This window comes from Martes martes (assembly GCF_963455335.1).
Source record: "Martes martes genome assembly, chromosome: 15".
Classification (NCBI taxonomy): domain Eukaryota; kingdom Metazoa; phylum Chordata; class Mammalia; order Carnivora; family Mustelidae; genus Martes; species Martes martes.
The window spans coordinates 45,097,245-45,119,678 of NC_137903.1; the positions used below are offsets into that span (position 1 = coordinate 45,097,245).

At 36.6% G+C, this 22,434-nt stretch overlaps 1 protein-coding gene across 1 annotated transcript in view; it reads left to right on the forward strand.

Annotated features, from left to right (window-relative positions):
• RALGPS2 (Ral GEF with PH domain and SH3 binding motif 2) overlaps positions 1-22,434 on the forward strand; it is a 151,203-nt gene that overhangs the window by 16,367 nt on the left and 112,402 nt on the right. The window contains exon 2 of the mRNA XM_080824036.1: positions 19,071-19,217. Within this exon, the coding sequence (XP_080680162.1) occupies positions 19,161-19,217 (57 nt within the window). The 5' untranslated portion in view covers positions 19,071-19,160. The remainder of the gene's footprint in view (positions 1-19,070; positions 19,218-22,434) is intronic.

Here is a 22,434-nt window from a genome sequence, read left to right on the forward strand (position 1 = left end):
AACAAATACTGTCAGAAAATTGCAGAGAAAGAAATACTTCTTAACTGACCTTTACCTATAAAGTCTGACATTACCTTTATATTCAAACTAGATAAAGACAGTAGGAGAAAAGAAGAGACTACACAGAAATATCCCAAATGAGCATACATACACAAATTCTAAACAAATTATAGCAAATGGAGTGTAACCATTTTTAAAACAAAACATCATGACCAGGTAGGGTTTATTCCAGGAATGCAAGGTTAATTTAGCATTTAAAAAGCAATCAATGTAATTCACTCTGTTAACCAGCTAAAAAAGAAAAGCAGTGTGGTTCAATAAATGCAGAAAGAAAAATCATTTGATAATCTTACCTCCATTCCAGATAGTAACTGAGCATATTAGGATTAAAAAGAAACTTCTTCAGCCCAGTAAAGGACATCTGTGAGAAAACTACAGATAATGTAATTTTAATGGTAGAAGACTAAGTGCTTTCTCCTGAAGACCCAGCACAAGGCAAGATTGTTTACTCTCACTACTTCTGTTCCACAATGTACTGGGGGTTCCAGGCAGTGTAGTCAAGCAAGTCTTTTAGAATGGAAAGGAGGAAGTAAAAGTGTCTTTCTCTGCAGATTACAGGACTGTAGAAAATCTTTTGGAACCTACAAAACTACTAAAACATAAGTGAGCTTAGTAAAGTTGCAGAGTACAGGATTGATATATAAATATCAATTGTACTTCTTAAACTAGAACAGTTAGCCGTTGAAATTTAATAAAATCACTACCATTGGCAGTAGCAACACGTATGAAATACTGAAAATTGCGCAGCATTGCTGAACAAAATCCAAGAGCACTTAGATAACTGGGGAGGTAGTCCTTGTTCATGGATTGAAAGACTCATTGTTGCTAAGATGACAGCTATCCCCAAATTGATCTGTTGATTCAGTGCAATCCCATTCCATACTCTTAGCAGGCTTTTTTGTAGAAATTGACAAGCCAATTCTGAAATTCATGTAGAAATGAAAAGAACCTAAAATAGCAGAAACAACTTTGAAAAAGAATAGAAGTTGGAGAGTTAATACTCCCTGATGTCCCAATTCATTATAAAACTAATCAGAACAGTATAGTATTGAGGTAAAGATAGAGAAATAGATCGGTGGGATAGAAGAATCCAGAAATAATCCAACGCATATATAGACAACTGAATTTTAACCAAGCACAAAGGCAATTCAGTGAAGAAAGGATAGCCCGTTTGACAGATGATGCTGGCACAGTTGGATATCCATATACAAGTACATGATCTTCAATCTGTCTCTTGCCTGCAAAAATTAGCTCAAAATGAATCATAGACCTGAATGGAAAAACCTAAAATTATAGAACTTTTAGACAAAAACAAGAGAAAATCTTTGTGATCTTTAGTTAGGCAAATAGTTTTATTTAATTAATTTATTTATTTAAGGCAAATCTTTTTAAATGTAATACCAAAAGCAGGATTCATAAGATAATACACTGATTAAATGAACTTTATCAAATTAAAAATGTGTGCTTTTCAAAAAATACTAAGAGAATGAAAAGACAAGCTGTGGAGTGGGAGAAAATATTTGCAAATCAAGTATCTAAGGCTTTACATCTGGAATATGTGAAGAACTCTCAAATATTTATCTATAACCTATATTAAATATATTAGTCATTAGAGAAGAATAAATGAGAATCGTAGCGAGCTACCAATACATACTTATTAGGATTACCAAAAAGGCTAATTACCAGGTGTTGGCAAGGGTGCGAAAGAACTGGAATCTGTACTTTACTGTTGGGACTGTAAATAGTACAGCCACTTTAGAAAATAGTTTGTTTCTTAAAATGTTCAATATAGACCTACTAGCTGTTCTATACCTAGGTATTTACTGAAGAGAAAAGACTTGCATACTAATACTCACAGCAGCTTTATTTGTAATAACCACTAAAATCCAGATGCTCATCAGTAGATGAATGGCTAAACAAACTGTGATATATCTGTTTGACTTAGTAATAAAAAAGCATGGGCTGTTGATATACACAGCAGCACAGGTGAATCTCAGAATAATTACCTTGAATGAAAGAAACCAGGCACCTTGGGAGTAACTGGGTATGTTCATTCACTATCTTGATTTTTTTCATGGGTGTTTACTGTATACTTTGAACATGTGAAGTTTACTGTATAAGTAAAGCTGTTTTTTAAAAAGTGATGTGATAAAGATCCTAATATAGATATGAATTGATAAAAGATTTACTAAAAACTTTATATAACATGCATCATTGCTGTATCTTTCACATAATTATCTTAAGTACACACAAAGCAGGAAAAGTCCATTAAATCTTTTTCTTAGAAATCATCAAGAAATTTAACTCACTTGAAACAGTGGTTCTCAGCTGGGGTCATTTTGCCCCCCAAGGGACATTTTGCAGTATCTGGAGACATTTGATTGTTAAAACTGTTAATAGCTTTTGGTGGATAGAGCCTATAGATGCTACCAAACAGCCTACAGTGCACAGCACAGTCCCCTTCAACAGAGAATTGTCTGGTCTCAGATATCAGTAGTGCTAGGGTTGGGGTGCCTAGTGGCTCACTGGGTTAAGGCTCTGCCTTCAGCCCAGGTCATGATCCCAGGGCACTGGGATCAAGCCCCGAATCAGGCTCCCTGCTCAGCAGGGAGCTTGCTTCTCCCTCTCCCTCTCTGTGAACTCTATCTCACTCTCTCGCTCTCTCAAATAAATCTTGAAAGGAAATAGTGCCAATGTTGAGAAACCCCAGTTTAGAGTCATTGTAGCCACTAACTATTTGAATCCTGTGTTATATCCCTTTGTTGAACGTATTACTGGCAAAACAAGTTGCTTAACAAAAATCTCTGGAGAAAGTAGTGTCTTATACTTTAGGGAATGTGTGGATGATGTATTTATGAGACTCATTTTTAAAATATTATTATTTTTTAAGGGATTATTTATATGAGAGAACAAGAGCACAAGTGGGAGGGGGAGAAGGAAAGGGAGAGAGCATCTCAAGCAGACTCTGCACTGACGGTGGAGCTTGACCCAGGGCAGGATCGCACAACTCCGAGATCAGATCTGAGCCAGAATCAAGGGTCGTTAAACCGACGGCACCACTCAGGGGCCCTAAAAGCTACCTGAAGTTGATCTATTTGGATATATTACAGTATTTGTTTTCATATCATTTGGAAAAAATGTTAAAACATCACCACTACCGTGTGCATAATTTACCAACCAAGCCTGTAAGAGGCTATCAGTAGAGCCTAATTTTAATCAATGGACTAAAATTTAGTTTTTGTTTGTTTTTCCAATAATTAGTGGCTATTTGAAATATAAAACTTTAGGTTTAAGCGTCATTAATTTAAAATGCCTACCTGGCCACCTTTTGCTCATGTTCCACAAATAGACCAAGACCCTTGTTCTCAGATCAGACACTTTAGCAGTTTTACATCATGATACTTGGATCTTCGTATTTTCTTTTTTTTTCCATTTTAAAAGACGAGGGAGAAGGCAGATTTGAGTGGAAGAAAGAAGGCTAAGGACAAGGATTTGGATTGGGGTTGAGAACATTGGCTCTTAATATGTTGCTTGCGTGGAGGGTTATTTTTCCAATAGAGTCGTTCTTGGAATTCTGTATATTCGATCTGTTTAGAAGTAAGTTGCAGCTACTGCAGATGTATGTGCGGCTGCCTCAGAAGACTGATGTTACACGGTTGAATTTGGTCTGCAAACAGCCTTCCCCTGCATACCCTATCCCTTGTACTAAAGGAGTGCTCTCTGAAGTAGAATCTGTCCGAGGTTTTGTTCTAGATCACAGATCTGCAAACTTTCTATAAAGGCCCAGACTGTAACTACTTTAGGCTTTTTTTTTTTGGCAGGCTGTGCAGTCTCTGTTGCATCTATTCAGGCCTCCCTTTTGGGGGGCGGGGTGAAAGTAACCATAAACAATACATAAATGAAGGAGCGTGGCTGTGTTCCAATAAGACAGTTTTAATTTATAAAAACAGGGCTTAATTCAGCTTGTGGTCTCTAGTTTGCCAGCCCCCGTTCTCCACCATCAGCATTTCGTGTTGGGACACTTGGTATTGTCTGGTCAGTTCCCAGTCGTAGCTGGTTGCAAATGGAAGAAAGCGGTGCCCTTTCACTTGTAGCTGCTCTGATGTTCCGAATGGCCTTTAGAGATGATGGTATGGAATGAGTGAATGACATGAGCTACAAAGGAGAAGGAGAATGTAAGGCGTGCTTGCAGTTTTGCTCACTCACAACCCATATGCAGATGTTCAACAAATTCTAGCAAGTTTACTTTTGAGAAGTCAGTGGAATTAGGTTTGAAAATGTATATATAATCTCCTGGCTGGAGTAGGGCAATAACCTCCTTATTGCTGTCTCTGCTTTTAAGGTTCTCTCTAATCCACTGGCCTCCACGCATGTTGCCAGTTTCTTTTCTAAAATAAAAGTGGTATGGCACACATCCCTGCCTGTAATTATATGGTTAACTCCCAGTCACCCAGAATGGTGTTTCCTAACCACTTTTTATCTTGAGTCCCTTTGAAAATCACTTGATAGCTGTGGAGCCAGGAAAATTAATTTTTGTATTCATTATATAATTTTTATACTTCGGGGGAAGTTGTATATTTCTTGGCCCTAGGATTTAATTCATGGTCTCTTAGTTAAGAAATTTAGAGAGTGAAAAAAAAAAATTTAGAGAGTGAAGTGCATGTTTCTTCCCATGCTGTTGTACACGTTTCATGATCTGTCTTCAGTCTGTCTTTGCAATTTATTGTGTCCTTCTTCCCTCCCATGCCTTCACTCTCTGTCTCTGTTTCTCTCTGTCTCTCTCTCATACACACACATACACACACACACACACACACACACACACACACAGAGGTTTGTTTGTTTGATTTCCTGCAAAGAATTAACCAGTATTCTCCTGCCATGCCAGTTTCTCCCATTCCTCTGTCTTTGCAAGTATTATTTTCTCTTGCCAGGAATGTCCTTATTCCTTCCCCTCCATCTGCCCAGTTTCTAGTTGTTCAGACTCATTTCAAATATCAGATTCTTAGTGAAGACTTGCCTGACATTTCCTCTTTGTCAGACATAAGTAAGTATGAAGGAATTGTAGCCAGTGACACATGTAGGGAAGCCTGCCTTTTTTGGCACTGGGGAGGAGAATGAGAACAGGAAACCTTTTAGGAAAGATTTCTTTGCTCTTAGGAGGTATCTCTTTTCTTGACCTCTCTGAGCCTCAGTTTCCTAAGTTGAATATAATAATATTTACCTTGGGCTGTTAAATGAAGAGCAGTGTTCCAATCTCTGTAGCACCTCAATATTTATACAGGAAATTCTCTTCCTCTGGTCAGTGAGTGGCCCAGGAACGTATGCAGGAGTAAACATTTTCAGAGACCCACTTTGTTCAGTTCTGAATAAACTGTCCTAATGGAAAACTATATTGTAGATTTACTAAAATGAGAAGATTTCTCCTAATCCTTCTGCTGAAGTTATTTTAAGGTGTATGTGTAAGGTACAGGTTGGCATGCAAATATTTGTATTGTTACAGGCATCGCTACTTTTAAAAGGCCAGTGGGATTTTTACTATTGGAGTACATGATGCTTTTTTGGCTAATGACTTGCTGATGGAATGGATCTCTGTCTTTCACAAATTAACACTTGTGGTTTTCACTGTTATATGAATGACTTGACTAGTGTATGACATAATGATGATTTGTGATTTTACTGAGCGCAGATGTGTTACTAGTTCATCATGCTGTTGTCGAACACCAACCGTGCTTTGGAACCAAAATATAATGGGAAGAGAGTTTGGGATAAAACGACCAATATTTATTTATTTATTGCTTTGACGGGCAAAGGAGGTTGCAGCAGGCTAAGGCCTTCAAAACTGCAAGCCCGCCTGGAGGAAGAGACTGGGGGGTTTATAGGGAAATCCAGGACCTAGCTGGTTTTGACAGGAATTGTGTACGTGCCGCTGGCCAGATTGATCATGTTTTCAGGATAGTGCCCAGAAGGGTGGAGGGGAGGTTTTCTGGAGAGAGGAAAAAGATTACTTAGTTTAAAATTGAGCCTCTTGGGGCGCCTGGGTGGCTCAGTGGGTTAAGCCTCTGCCTTCAACTCAGGTCATGATCTCAGGCTCCTGGGATCGAGCCCCGCATTGGGCTCTCTGCTCGGCAGGGAGCATGTTCCCCCTCTCTCTCTGCCTGCGTCTCCGCCTACTTGTGACATCTCTCTGCCAAATAAATAAAAACCCTTTAAAAAAAAAAAATGAGCCTCTTGCTGAAGCATTACTCCAGCCATTTTGATTTTTGTTCAAGTTTATGCTTTTAAGTGGTTTCAAGCCAGGAGGCATGTCTCTGTGGCATTGATTATGCTCTACTTTTTTGTGTAGTAACTTTTGCTGCCAGTCCTGTTGATGCTTCCCAAGCCAACTCCTAGTACTGGTGACCAAAGGGAAGCAAAAAGTAATAGTTCTAGGAAGAGGAATTTTGAACAGAGTAAAATGTAAGATTCTGTGGTGGCTTAAATTAATGGTATAAATCAATCTACTTTGCAATTTGTATGGCAGTGTAATAAATGTAAATTATTTCACTATTTTTAGATTCATTGAAAGGCTTGTAGGAGTAAAAAAAAAAAATAGTATACTTTAATGTGTTATATGCCATAGTAGAGTAGTAGTTTCGAATTTGGGGATTTTTCAGGGTTTCCTGGGACAGATTCCTCATAAACATCGAGGTTCTGTTATACTTGAAGTCAACACAGTGGTATCTATTTGTTGAGACTTCTGAATTCAGTAGGAATGACTAATGGTCTCTGTGTGTGTGCAGTATAAATCATTCCTTCTGAATGAAACTTCTAAGATCATGTAAGTTAGTAGTCCATTTATAAGGACTCTGTCTTTTATTGCCTACCAGATAAAGTCCAGGCTTTTCTTTTTGCTGTAACAACCATTGCCCTTTATACCTGCTGCTTCAGACGCAGTTCCTCCGAGTTCTCATCTCTCTTTTACATTTTGCCCTTTTAATTGTGCTGTGCTTAACGATTGGCAATTCCCTAAATGCCAGTTTGGCAGTTCCCTAAATGCCAGTGAGAAAGGATTTCACCCTTCCTAACCTTTGTACATGCTATTTCCTGTGTGTGTCCTTATTCACCTCATGAACTTCTCTTAGAAGTGAAAATGGGGAGAAATCAGGTGTTTCACCCCCAGGTTTTCATAGTATTTAGACATTCCATTAGGGGTTCATTAGGGGGTGGGTAATTTGGTATTGTAGAAAGTGCCGAGGATTAGTGCACAGAAGACTTGCATTTAAGACCTACCTGTGCGATTAGTTGATTTTATGTGAGCTTGGCCATACAACCTCCCGTGAGATTGTTGTCTTCTGTAAAATCAGGGAATTGGAATATAATTGTGAGTTAGCAAAGTTACCTTTCCCCCTCTTCCTTTTCTTTGTATTTACTTCCATTTTTCTTACCTCCCCTTCTTTCTTTCTTGCACATTTGAAGACTGCAATGGTTTCTATGACTTGCTAATAAATTATACAGCCATGATTTTTCAAGAGTGGGACGTAGGGCCTGCCCTGGGAGTAACATAAGGGAAAACTTGAGGATTTGAAATGTATCATAAATTGGGATCTCGAAAGTACTTTCTGCCTCTTAAATAATACTCATCTGTTTATTCTTTGTATTAATAACACGAGACAAAACATTTGGGATATATGTAGCTTAATTCTGAAAGGCTGTTCTTGAGACCATTTTGGCTCCGAAGTCAAAAGTGACCACTGACGCCATCTGTTGGTGGGAAGAGTTGTACTTTTTTTAATTGGATGTGTAGTTTAGTATCTATAAAATTTTGCGGATTAAGGTAGGGTTTCCCCCCTACTTTTTATTTTGAAATAATTTCTGACTGTCAGGTTTTTTTTTATTAACATTTTGCCCTGTTTCCTTTATCATTTACTCATTTCTCCCTTACCTACACATGCTGATTTCTTGAAATATTTGAAATTAGTTTGCATACCTCATACCTCTTTACTCGACAATATTTCTTTTGTACTTCTTAAAAGCAAAATTATTCTTAAAAAAATTATTCTTTAAGTAACCACAGTGAAGTTATCAAATTTAGGAAACTGATACAGTACTTTAATCTGTAGTTAATACTCTGATTTTGTGAATTGTTCCGGTATTTTAGAGCATTTACTGCCCTCCAGTACAGACTCTTTAGTTGTCATGGCTCTGGAGTTTCCTTTAATTTGTAACAGTTCCTCAGCCTTTGTTTGTGCCTCATGAAACATTGAGATTTTTAAAAGAACGAATTCATAGAATGTTCCTCGGTTTATTTTTGTCCATTTCCTCGAGATCAGATTCAGGTTATGCATCCCCAGCTCATACTCATACGTGCTGTGCCCTTCGCAGAATATCCCAGCAGAGCCCCATGATGTCAGTCTTTTCCTTGGTGGCGATGGCAATTTTGATCTGCATGCTCAGGGTGTTGTCCTGTTTCTTCACACAGTGTAGCTACTTATTTTCCTCTTGCAACTTTTAAGCAGTCTGTAGGAAGACTCTGTTTTTGTTTTTTCTTTTAACTTTTTTCTAATGAACATAATGTCTTTGTAGAAATTTTAAAATATACAGGTAAGCCAAAGTTAGGGAAAAATTGACTTGGAAAACCGGAGAGAGCTCCACTGTAGTGCATGTTGATGTAATCTCTGATGTACACTGTAATAATGACAATGACAGCCGGAAGGATTATACCTTAGGTACTGTTTGGTAAATTGTTTTATTCATTAAGCAGCATGTTGTGAATATTTTCCCATGTGTCACCGAGTTTTCTTTTGTGATGTTTTAGAGACGACGTAGTGCTGCACTGTGTATTCCTTTGCGGTGGATCACTGTGTGCTGTTCAACTTAGCCTTACCTTTCAGGTACCGGAATTTCTCAGGTGTCCAGGCTATATAATTGCTCTTCTTTCTAGGCTCTTGCTTTTTTCTTACAGCCTGAGGGAAACAGTGCTGTGCTGTCAGCTCACGTGAAGTTTTCACTCCGACCATGGAGCCCTGACTGACTGTGCTGTTTGTCAGTTCCACAGGGTGATGCTACCACACTTGCAGTTCCTCTCTCTGACCATTTCCGGGCCTGCAGTGGTACACTTCTGCCAAATATATAAAGCCCTTTTGGATTCAGCTGGATTTTTTTCATGCTTTAATTGTTCATATTATAGAATATGTTGGGGTTTTTTGTTTTTTCCAAGTGTGTGGTGTTATGAGTTAAATGGACTTTCATGGGCTAGTGTTCTGAGCAGAGCATCTGGCTAAAATGCACACACACCCGCCAAAACCAAAAAGATACAAGACAGTATCTAACTAACAGACTAACTTTTTGCCTGTAACTTTCTTTCTGTTACCTGAATACTAGTTGACCACCGCTTATGTTTTGGGCCAGGTTTCATGGGAGATCTTGGAGCACTTATGTATTAGAATCACTTGGCAAATTATCTTCAGTGAACCTTCTCTACTGGAGGTAGAGCAGAACCTTTAAGGCATTACTTAAGACTTCCCTGTTAGTGTTCGGTCATTTGAAAATCTCTCATCAAGTATTTGGTTTTGGGCCAGTTAGGTACATGGAAATATAAGCTTTCTGTGTGGATATAGGCCAGTTAATAAATGGATCATCCCATTATTTCTACACTTCAGTACAAATGCATCCTAGTGTACTCTTTTAAAGTAGCTTCATTTTTTTAAGCCTTTCTTTATTTGGCAAATAATAGTTGCTATTTTATAGGTGGTGGGGTACATTTTATATGGGTCAATTACTTTTCATTGCCCATTGTTAATGTATGCACTCTACTTCAGGTAGCATAATAAGGTGGCATTGTGATAGGTGAAACAGTTTTCTGCTATCTTTACCTTTTTCCTTTTAATTTAAGATCTTAGTTTATATTTGTTTTGAAAATAATCCTTCTTCAGATTCTCATACACATCTTGAGCATGTACCTAAAATATTTAGAAATAAAATATATGCCTGGAAAAAATATAAAGGTACCAAACTTAAATAATAGTTTGGTAATTGATCTAGCAGATAGTCTTCTGGGAAATGGTTTACTTCTTTTGACATGAGACTTCTAAATGTGTGGATTAATTTAGACATTATCAGTTTTTTTTTTCTTTAGCTATGTGGGTAGTGTGAAACTGCTAAACCTGTCATTGTGGTTGGCTTACAGTGATTGAAGTTTCTCCAGAATTTCTTTTTTTCCCTTAGTTTGGTGTGTTCTTACCATATGAATTGCTGTCATTTAAAAAAAAAAATGCTTGCTACCCCTTTGATTAAGAATGAATTGTAGTGGGACACCTGGGTGGCTCAGTGGGTTAAAGCCTCTGCCTTGGGCTCAGGTCATGATCCCAGGGTCCTGGGATCTAGCCCCACATCAGGCTCTCTGCTCAGCAGGGAGCCTGCTTCCCCCTCTCTCTCTGCCTGCCTCTCTGCCCACTTGTGATCTCTGTCTGTCAAATAAATAAATAAAATCTTAAAAAAAAAATGAATGAATGAATTGTAGCTTAGAATTTTTTTTATTACTTAGTCTATAATACTAGGAATAAATGGAATAATTTCAAGTTGTGTGCTTTTGAATGAATTTATAAAATAATTTAGAACATTTATGTTTAATCTACACTTACAAATTAGTTTCTCAAGAGACCCCTCATCATTAAATTCAACGGCTTTGTATCGCAGCATATTCGTATGGTTTTTTGTGCTGAGAGAAATAATTATTATTAGTTAACATGTTTATACATTTAGAATTTCTAAGAAATGAATATTTTTTAAATAATGTTTTTAATCATTTAGTAAATTTCTTTTCCAGTGTACTTATGTCTTTCAGAATGGTTCATTTAGAGGAATAGTTTACTCTTTCTGATCCATCGATATATATTGTAATTTGAACATGCTTCTGGAATTTAGAAGTAGAAGAAGGGCTCTTAGAGGTGTGCCTCACCCTCTCCTTTTTTCCTTTTTTCAAAATTTTATTTATTTATTTTTTATTGACATATAATGTATTATTTGCACCAGGGGTACAGGTCTGTGAATCGTCAGGCTTACACACTTCACAGCACTCACCGTAGCACATACCCTCCCCAACGTCCATAACCCAAACACCCTTTCCGTACCCCCCTCCTCCTGGCAACCCTCAGTTCTTTTTTTCTTTTTTAAGCCACATCACTGATAGATAGACTTGGAGCCTCTGCTTAAATACTAGCAAAGTTCCTTACCCAGGTAGATCAGGATTTGAACCCATGGCTTTCTGACTCCAAAGTCTGTGTTCTTTCTATTATACTATACTATTCCTAGATGCATGGAGTTTTTCCTATGATTTCTTTTAATTCTTACAAAATCTCTGTGAGATATATTTTGCCATCACTTGTTTATAAATGAAAAAGACCAAAGTTCAGAGATTAAATAACCCAGCATATACACCTGGTTTAAGTCCTAGAATTTAGTATTCCATATCTCACGATTTTACCACTGAACTGCCTTCTCTGTTGCTTGCTTGGTCTGCAGTGGGGGGAGGGGAGTTATGGGGGGCCTTGCTCATGAATTGACAGGACTTCCATTAACTTTTTGTTAATGTCCTCTGAGATTTGCCATCTCCATGGCACCAGGGATTCTGGTGCTGGTAAGATGGTAAGATGAAGATGACTGATGTGAGGGGGCACCATGTGAACACGGGAGAGCTTGTACAAGAGAAGACTAGAAGAGGGTCCTGGAGAGCAGAAATTGGAAATGCTTGGGTAGGGAAGGGGCCTGCACACCACTTCGATACTTTGCTGGTTTTGGGAAAAGGTGGAAGAGTGTTGTTTACTGCTCACCTTCCCTAAGACCCAGTGGCATACCTCTGGCATATTAAACCTTGAAATATACTGCTTTTAGTTTTCTAAGCTCAGTTCCCTACTTAGATACCTTTCATGATTGCTAGTGCCTGTCCTTTCACTTCTTCAGCCCTTTCCAGAGTTAAGCATGAGGGTTCTGCTAAAGCAGGCGAGCACTCCATGCTGTACCTCCTCTCTGGGCCATCTTCACGTTTGTATTCGCACCTTTGTTTATGGTGTTCTTACTTTCCCTTTCTTCCAACCCTTTAGCTTGTCTGTCTTTTTAAACCCAAACATCATTTCATCCTGTAGAAATTCCATGACTTTTGAGCTGAGTAGAAGTGTAACAGGTAGTAGTATTCTGATAATTTCATTTCCTGTTCTTTCCCACTCTAGCCATAATGAACTTGCTTAGAGTAGGAACAACCTTTCAGGTTCCCTTTTCTGTTTCCCTCCTTCCCTTATTTTGTTTCCTTCCTCTTCCTTCTCCCCTCCATCTTTCCTTTCTTTCTTCCATACCCTCCTCCTCTGTCCTGTTTTTTTTTTCCTATCTATCCATTTATCAGTTCATCTCTTTTCTGTCTTTTGCTTTTCCCCTCCGTCCTCCCTTTTATCCTCCTTCCAGCTGTCTATCCCTACTGTGTAAGCGATCACCTGTCCTCTGAACTCTAAAAATGGGGTATCATGAACCTGTGAACCTTCATAGGTTTGTTTTGATGATTGAGTGATTTTTTTAATGAAAAGTACTCAAAGCAGGCCTATGAAGTAATAAGCACTCCTGGATGTTATCCTTTGTTTGTGGTTGTTGTACTGATTTGTGTATTCCAATTTAAATAAATGATAGGACCTGCTGTAAAGGCGGATATAGTTTTCCCTTTTTTGCATAAAAGTAAATAATTATTTTTAAAAAGTAGTTATAGAAGTTAGTTTTGAACTTTTAAACACTTTGACAATCATCCAAAAATATCAATTGTATTAACAATCATGATTAAGATAATTACTTCTGCTTTGAGAAAAATTATTTTCTCATGTATTACATTTTTAATGGCTTGCCATATGGACTAATTTTTTGGTAAATTCTTTGCCTAAAAGTGTCTTCGCCGTCTCTTGAATGAGAATTTAGCTGGGTGTGGAATTCTAGGTTGACAGTTATTTTCTCTAAGTACTTTAAAGATATTTTCTTTTCTTCTGTATGCATTATTTTTGTTGAGAAGCTTTCCATATAATTTTGTTCCTATGTAAGTAAAGTGTGTTATTCCACTTGCTTTTAAAACAAATACTCTCCAGTTTAGAGTGACATATATAGAATATGACTCTATTTTTTTGCTCAAGACTTGTGATTCCTGAATAAGAAGAGTTTGTCTTTCACATGCTCTGGGAACTTCTCAGCCGTTATCTCTTTAAATATTGCCTTTTACTATCTTTCCTCCTCTAGAACTTCTTTTAGACTATGTTAAATCTTATTATTCTGTTTTTCATTTCTCTTGATCTCTACACATTTTCTGTACCAATAACTCTTTGTACAGAATTTTTGCATAAATTCTTTTACTTCACAAACTCTTCAATTGTGTTTAATCTGATGCTTATTTCTCCAGTGACTATATTTTTCTTCTTTAAAAATTTTTTTTTCTAACAAATGTTTGTCTTGCACTATTTTTTAAAAAGATTTTATTTATTTGCCAGAGAGAAATAAAGAAGGAGCACAAGCAGGGGGAGTGGCAGGCAGAGGGAGAAGCAGGTTCCCCGCTGAGCAAGGAGCCTGATGCAGGACTCGATTCTAGGAGACTGGGATCATGACCCTTGCCGCAGGCAGGTGCTTAACTAACTGAGCCACCCAGGTGTCCCTGTCTTGCATTCTTCATAACATTTTGTTATGTTTTCAATTTTTTCTTTTAAGGCTGCTGATTTTAATCTTTCCTGTTTTATCGCTCATCTTAAGTTCTCAAAAGGTAATCCTAATAATTGTTGTGTTTCCCACTTTTACTTGTAATGTGTTGTTTGCTTATAGAGTTGGTAAATTTTTATTTTGATCTTGCTAGTGGGGCTTTATTTGTGGGAATCACATACTGCCTTTTTGTTCCCTCCATCTGCCTTGGGTTCCAGGAGTCTGGCTTGTGAACATATTGTTGTGGATTTCTTGTCTGAAGGGTCTTGAACCGTGCTGATAGTATAAATTCACATTGTGTGTCTGCTGGAGTCTGTTTAGGATTACAGATTGTCATTTTGTAGACAAATTTGTGGTCACTCTCCTCTAGTCTTAATGTTAAGTTCAGGCCAAGACAGGTAAGTGTCCTTATCTTATACCAGTATCCATCCATCCATCCATCCACCCACCCTCCCTCCCTCCCTCTGTTCCTCTTTCTTTCTTTCTTTCTTTCACCATTTTACGTTGATGGGGTAGACCATCAATATGTCTGGCTTTAGTCTAGGTAAAAGTATGGTTGGGTAGGGTGGGGAGGAAAGTATGTGTCTCAATTCTGTTCTCCTCTCTTGGTTGCCTTTTCTATCCAATTGGGGTCAAAATTTAACCTACAATTCATAAATTTCTTTTGTATTATAAAGATTTTTCTTTTTTTTAAGATTTTATTTATTTATTTGAGAGAGACAGCTCACAAGCAGGGGGAAGGGGCAGAGGGAAAGGGAGAAGCAGACTGCCCATGAACAGGGAGCCCTGTGATGGGCTCTGAGACCCTCACCTGAGCAGAAATCTCAGGACCACAACCTGAGCTGAAGACAGACACTTAACCCACTGAGTCACCCAGGCGCCCCAGCATTTTTATATTATTTATTAGCTGTATTGCTGGAAGTAGAAATCCTCATCATATTCTTTTAAATGTGTGTAGTATTGTATGTATTGATTATTTTTTGATTGCCATTCACCCTGTACTTTAATTGGGCATTTACATAATGTCCTGTGAAGACTGCTTTATTTATTCATTCACTCACTCTTATTTTTTTATTTTTTATTTTTTTAAGATTTTATTTGACAGAGACAGATCACAAGTAGGCAGAGAGGCAGGCAGAGAGAGAGGAAGAAGCAGGCTCTCTACTGAGCAAAGAGCCTGATGCGGGGCTCGATCCCAGGACCCTGGGATCATGACCTGAGCCGAAGGCAGAGGCTTAACACTGAGCCACCCAGAGACCCTCACTCACTCTTCTAACAGATACTTATTAAGTAGGTAATTGAGGTCAAGTATTGTGTTCATGTGCCTGAGTGAAAAGATAAAAAATAATGTTTTTTCTGTCATGTTTTGTTTTAAAAACGGGTTTTTAATATCTAGGAATTTTAAATGCATTAGGCAAATACACAAATAAATCAGTGGGAAAAGATGGCATTAGAATTTTAACAGTGGAAGCACAGAGGCAGGAGGCTAATGATGTCTCTCCAGGAACCAGTGGGGGTCTCATATAACCCTGGGCGGACATCAGAACCTTTTTCTTTTTAATTACTTTTGTTAACTTGAACTTTTTAAGGGTGGTAAATAGCAAATATAATCTTGCTTAGTGTTACACTGGGGAGGAGGGAAGCACCAGACTCCCTGCTGAGCAAGGAATCCAATGCAGGGTTCCATGTGGGGCTTGGTCCCAGGACCCTGATATCATGACCTGGGCAGAAGGCAGATGCTTAACCGAGCCACCTAGATGCCCCCAGGCTGTTTAAATTTTTGGGCCTTTCCCAAGTGTCAGGTAAAGTAGTCTTTAATACTTACTTAAAAATAAATGTTAAAGGAGAGCAAGTTGTATAAGAAATTTTAAATATTGAACTGCAGTTATGGTGTTTTAATATTAACCTATATTTTCTCATGAAAGTTATAAGAATATTATTAATAAGAAGATGTAGTTTCTGTTGTTGAACCTATTGCTTCTATTTTCACCTTCCTTACAGTTGTCCATCTGAGTTTCTTAATGTGGTTGTATGTGAGGGCGTTAAAGTGGTTCTCACTTTTGTAAATACTGCTTAAAATAGCTGTATTTTTCTCTGGCTCCAGAGTTTTCATAAGGGGAACTTCTGGGACTAAGTTTTTAAGCCAGAGTGTATAAACATGTCAATTCTGTATTGTCTGAATGTTTCCAAAGAAATTGATTAATTGCATTTCACTACCATTTCCCTTATGGTTGCTTAACTCTTTTACAGTATGTTTTATAAAACTATTAAATTTCTTTAGCATAATATTCTTAATGATGATAGCATAATTTATTTTAGAGAAGAATATGTAACTACTGCTATGAAATTAGGTTAATCAGTGAGAAGTTGACCCTTTGACTTTAATCCTTTGTTCATTTGGTTAAAAAGTACTGGTTTCTGGTGTGATTCTCATTGAGAAGGTGAGGTGTTCAGGAGACTGAATAAGCCTGCAATTTAATAATCTAGTTCTATGACTTCAAGCAAGGAACTAAATCTACACATTTCAGATTTCCTGTTTGGGGATTATATTGCTTGGAGAGAAGAAATATCCTTGTTTTTGGATTACAATTGCTTAGAAAGAAGCAATATGCTTGTTTTAGGATTTAAATCCAAAAGAGATTAACTGTCTGTAGAAGTTTTCAGAAGAGAATAAGTAAGAAATAATTTAATTAAGAAAAGAGCTGTTGTGATGTTGGTAATTATGAATGATTGTGCCATTCATAGCACTAGGAAAAACATGTATTTGTCTTTAATTTGAACTTTCCTGTCTACAAAGCACAGAGGGGTCCTGAAATACATACAAAAAAATAAACCCATTTCTTTCTCTAAGGACTTAGTGTTTTGATGGTATCATATGAGGTTTGTTATTCTTCAGCAGTATTAAATACTATTGATATGTAGTACATTTATAAATAGTTCTGAATATGATTTTCTTTAAGGTATGCTTTACTGTAATTATTTCTTTTTTTTTTTTTACATGTAATGGATTTTAATATAACCTTAATATTTATGGACTATTTGAGTGGCATTTTAATTAAAACCAAGCAGAGGAAATTTGATTCTTTACTTATATTTTCAAATGTGTAATGTCTTGGGCACCTGGATGGCTCAGTTGGTTGAGCGACTGCCTTCAGCTCAGGTCATGATCCTAGAGTCCCCCATCAGACTCCCTGTTCAGCAGGAGGTCTGCTATCTTACTCTGACCTCCCCCCTCTCATGCTCCTTCTCTCTCTCTCAAATAAATAAATCTTTTTTAAAAAGACTGCTTTTTAAAAAAAATGTGTAATGTCATATAGTTTAAAAATATGTAATTTTTATTCCTGGTCTGTATTATCTCATTTTCAGTAAATAATAGTAAAAAATATATATATATATATTTGAAGCATAGTTTTTTTAAGAATATATTTCCTTTAAAAATTTAATTAAAATCTTTTTCTTAACACTAGGGGGCACTCTTGACTTATGGATTCATATCTAAATGAATCTTTATGCATAGACTGGAATGAAATGAAACTGTTTGAAAACATGTCATTAATAACTGAGTGGCTTCAGAGAGAATTTGGATTATCAAGCTCATTTTATATAGCAGTATAAATATAAGTTGATCCTTAATAGTGTCATAAGGATAATGAAGCTTACTAAATGAAATGCTGTAGATGAGAGGAAATTAAAGTATTTCTGTGCTCTGTTCACTTTTGCATTGATTTTCTAAATGAGTCTAAATGGTTTAAAAAACCCATTATTTCTAATATCTTTCTCATTTAAAAAAGAGTCTAGCATCATGTTTTGCTCTTAGCAGGTACTTAGAGTATATCTGAAGAAATGAATATTAATTTAAGATGTGACTAAAGGCTGTAATTATTAGTAATAATTTTTAAGCATTTGAAAACCAGCAACATGTTTTGCTACATTCAGGAAACATTTTAGGCATTTTCATTCACTGTATTTGCAATTAAGATTTTGGAGACCTCCACCAACATGTATTTTGCCAGAGGTGTATTAAGGTTTTTGTCTTCTTTAATTTGAAGACTCTGTGGAATTTCAGCTTTGTGTGGTTTAAGTAGATAAAATCTGCATGGTCATTATTGTGCCCTTACCATGTGTTAGCACTGTTTTGTGGGCTTTGTATATATATTCATTTCTCCTCACTCCAACTCTGTGAGGTGGGTACTTACTATTACCTTTAATAGATAAGGAAACTGAGCCCAGAAGAGTTAACTGTTTGCTGGGTTCAAACTTAGGCAGTCTTGCTCTAGAGTCTTCTAAATCACTCTCCTGTATTGCTTCTCCAGAGAGAAGAAACTGAGCATCAAGAGAACTATTACTGCTATTTCAGACTCAGTTTTTAAAGTTGGTAGAATTTAACGTACCTGATTTATAGGCATTTCTCATTTCTCTTATGCAAAAGGGTTCTTGAAATTAAAAGTTGGAAAGGGGCCCTGAGTCCCTTTGCTCCTGTCATTTTACAGAGAGGAGGAAATTCCATCCTAGAAAGGTGAAGTTACCAACATAGTGCTATACAACAAGTTACTTGTGGAAAACACAAGTAAATACTCTGACTTATAGTATAGTGGAAAGAAATGTGATGTTGTGGAAATAATATTTGACTAGAATTTCAGATGGCTTCAATTTTATTCTTGGCTCTTCATTTACTGGCAGAGGCTCTGTTTCCTTGTGTTATGTGAGCATTAAAAATGTCCTCCTTAATTTAGTCTTACTGGCAGTTGTGAAGATCAGTGAGATTATGATTGAAGATACTCAATAAACTTTAAAACTCTGTACAAATAAACATACTGTGGTCGCTGTATGACACGTTTCATAATATTTTATTATCAGTTATTCTGTCTTCATAAACCAGTTTATCAGTAATGGTACACTTACTGTTGTCACTTTATAGATGTCATTTAGATCCTGCAAGATTTCTTGAGTTACACCGTGTGTTACTCTGCCACATGTTGTTTTACACTTTTTATTTACTAAGAACTAAAAAAAGTTACTGAATTTTTCTCACGATAAGTGAAAAATTATACTTATGCTTTACTGATGAAGAACATAGCAGTAACACGTTTTGAGCCCATTGGGTATTTCTGACCATTTGAAAAGAGCATATAAGATGGTCCTTGAGCTGGATTTAGTAATTTAGCTGAAATAAAAAGTAGATTTCAGTAAAGTTTTTTATTTCTTGGCATGTTCTCAGTACAGTGTTTTATTTCTTGGTGTGGGATTAAGCTGGATTTGTTGTCTCAAACTTCCAATAAGACATAGGTTTAACATTTTCTGTTTATTTTTTACAGGAATAATAATGTATTTGTGGCCTTGGACATTGAAGCAGTCAGTCTTCTGTTGCTGTTAACATAGCGTTAAGGACTGATGTTGTGGGAAGCATGGACCTGATGAACGGGCAGGCAAGCAATGTTAATATTGCTGCTGTTGCTTCCGAGGTAAGACATTTGAGAAGGTTAGCGGCAGAGTTTCTTACCTGACATTCTAATTTTTCAAGCATTATGGTTGGTCACAGATTTAAATCAGAACTTGAAGAGTTATAAATTTTTTAGTTTTAAAAAACTTTTAATTATGCCATTCATACGTTTACTGTACATCTTAGAAATTATTAATCCTTATCTATTTAAGATACTTGACAAATAATGATTACTTAAAACTTTTTCTTGAGTTTAATTTTAAAGGATACGTAGAATGTCTTTTTAGGGTGTTTTTACATTACATGAACCTTGAGGCCAATAGTACAAGTGAGAATGAAAGATTCTTTTATTAAAATCACATAATTTTGACACCACCTAGATCCCTTGATTTGAAGCCTGTTGAAAGAGTCAAAAACCATTAGGCTGAAATGCTGGAAGGGATGTGGCTTAGAGTGTAAAAGATGGAGGTGAAGACTGAGCTAGATGCCCATCTCTCTGGTTAATGTGCTGTGATTTTCCTTGTGCTTCCTGTTTTTTTTTTTTTTCTTTTTTTGCTTTGTCTTTAAATCCAGGGTACTTGCCTGCTTTCCTTAGTAACTTTAGTTACTAGCTCCTATATTTCTCCTCTATTTTTCTCTTACTATAGAAGATGAGAATACTGTCTATGACCTTTTACTTCCTTAGTCTCAAAGTTCATTAATAACTTCAACTCCATTTTGCTCCAGCCAGTTACTTAGGCCTTAGTAGCAATGAAAATAGTTTAAGTCTATGGTTTTGATGATTCTTCTTATGCTGGTGATTTCTGTATTTCTTTCTCTAGCTCTGGCTTCCATCATACATTTTTATCAGGATTTCTGATGGACCAGACATTTTATGTATAATGTGAACAAAATGAAGTTACTCATTACTGTTCTGCAACCTGTAAAGAAAATAGTGCAGCCCCTTACTCTGACTTCTGTTAATAGCATCACTGTGTCCCATCACTGTCTGTCTCATCACTGTTTCCCTGCCACCTGGGTTTAATCTTTAGATTTTCCCATTACGCACTACAACCGTTTGCTCATCCCAGCAGGGAGAGCACACTGGCAGAAGTTAGAGCCTTCTGTAATGTTATCATGGAAGCGACAGCCCATTCTCTCTGCCATGTTCTGTTGGTCACAGTCCTGCCTACACTCAAGTGGAGGGAATCACACAAAGATGCGAGTGCCAGGAGACAGAGACCGTCACTTGGCAGCCGTCTGAGAGCCTGTCTGGACTTCATCGCTAGGATCCGGTCCTTTTCTCCTTATTTCTTCCAGTGCCATCTGAGTTTGGCCATTATTTCTTGTTTACATTATTGCAGCAGGCTTTTAGTTTGATCATGTACTTCCATTCTCTGTTGGTTTTGGTCCATTTGACTGTAATTCAATTTTAATATTCTTAAAATACAGCTCTTAAGCTTTATTGTACCCCAAACTGTCTGTGGTTCCCCATTGCCTACTAATGAAATACAAATGGCCCTAAACCTTTTATTCAAGACTTCCTCGTCAAAGTGACTCTAAATTTTCTTTTTAATCAGTTTAACCCCCACTAATTATTGACTTGAAATTTCATTCTAATGAAAGAGTACTACATCTTGCTGATGTTTGTATAGGCCACTCTTTTCTCCTACTTTTGTTACAGTTTTCTCTGTATCAGTTTTTCTGCATGTCATTTCTCTTCTCACTCCAATGTGCCCCTCCTCTGCATAAAAAAAGACATTTGGCTGTCTTTCAAACCTATTTCAAATGCTACACTTTCAGCAGAGTCTTTTCCTGATCCCCTAAACAGATAGCTTTCCTATTTTGAAACTATAAGTTTTAAAAAAACCCACTTTTAAAATAATTTTTTCCATAAATTTATACATCGCTTTTCTCCTTGAGAAAGGGATTATGTTACATGTTTGTATATATGTCTAATATTATATGTATGTTTACTTGGTATTTTTATAACCATATTTTTTTAATATGTTAAATGTATGTGTGTGTGTGTGTGTGTGTATGGCATTTATAACTATATATCCTGAAACATTTGGTCTAGTATTATAGGAAACAGTATATAATTATTTGTTAAATAAAATAGATCATTTTGCTTGTGTAAAAAAAAATCTGTTACCTTTCCTAAGAAGGTAAATGAACTAACATCAGGCCTCAGAATAGTATAATTTAGTACTTGGTAAGTGGACAAAAAGGCTGTCTTTTAAATTTTTCTACACTGTGGCAAGAAAGTAAAACTAAAAATACATATTTTTCACCTTCTCTTAAAATACAGACCTATTAACATATCAAAATGCAAATGTCCCATAAATCCGATAAGCTTACAGAATGGATAAAATACTTGATCTGGGTGATGGACTTCCCTGTCTTGGTATCTTTATATTTAACTTGTACTAGAAGCTCCTGACATCAGAAGTTGGAGTGAATTTTATTTCAGCTGTTGAGAAGTGTCAGTGGTTTTTAGTCTTGTCTTGAATAAAGAATTGCTACTATTCCCTTAGTGGACATTATGTGTAAGTACTGTGTAGCTTATCAGTACCAGCTTATTTATTGGTATTGGGGAGGCAGATGGAAGCATCTGGCTCATAATTTCTTAAGCCTCTCCTAACGACTTATAAGAAAGAAAAAAGGAAAGTGATTACTTGTTTTGATAAGAAATGAAATTGCCATTATGATTTGCTGATTTATCTTGAATGAGTTAAAAACTTGGAGAAAGTTACGTTTAAAGTTAATGTCTTTACTTGACAGAATGTATTTAGTTATTTGGTCAGAAACTGATGTCTGATGTTAAGTTGATACATGTTAAATATGTCTGATAGTGTTAAACTGATGTTTAACATTATGAATAAATTTCTAAATTAGTCTTGGGATATAAAATAATACTGTTGAGATAAGCTAGCCATAATTACAGAGAATAAACACATGAAATAAAATACTACGTGTAAAATCTAGATTACGGGACTTTGGGTTTCTGCTCATATATGTAAAAGAGGTTGGAATTCATCATTACTGGCTTCATAACCTGAAAAAAACTAAACAAACTGAAACTCAGTAACTCTTCTTAGCTCTGCCAGAAAATTGATGTTGTAGAGCAGACTGACAGTGATGACCCAAAAACTGGAGAGAAAGGCAACTAAAGATTTATTTAGTTTACCAGGAGAAGAAATCACTGAAGCCAGAAATGGGTAGGAACACTTAAGCTATAGTTGAGAAATTGTGGGAGG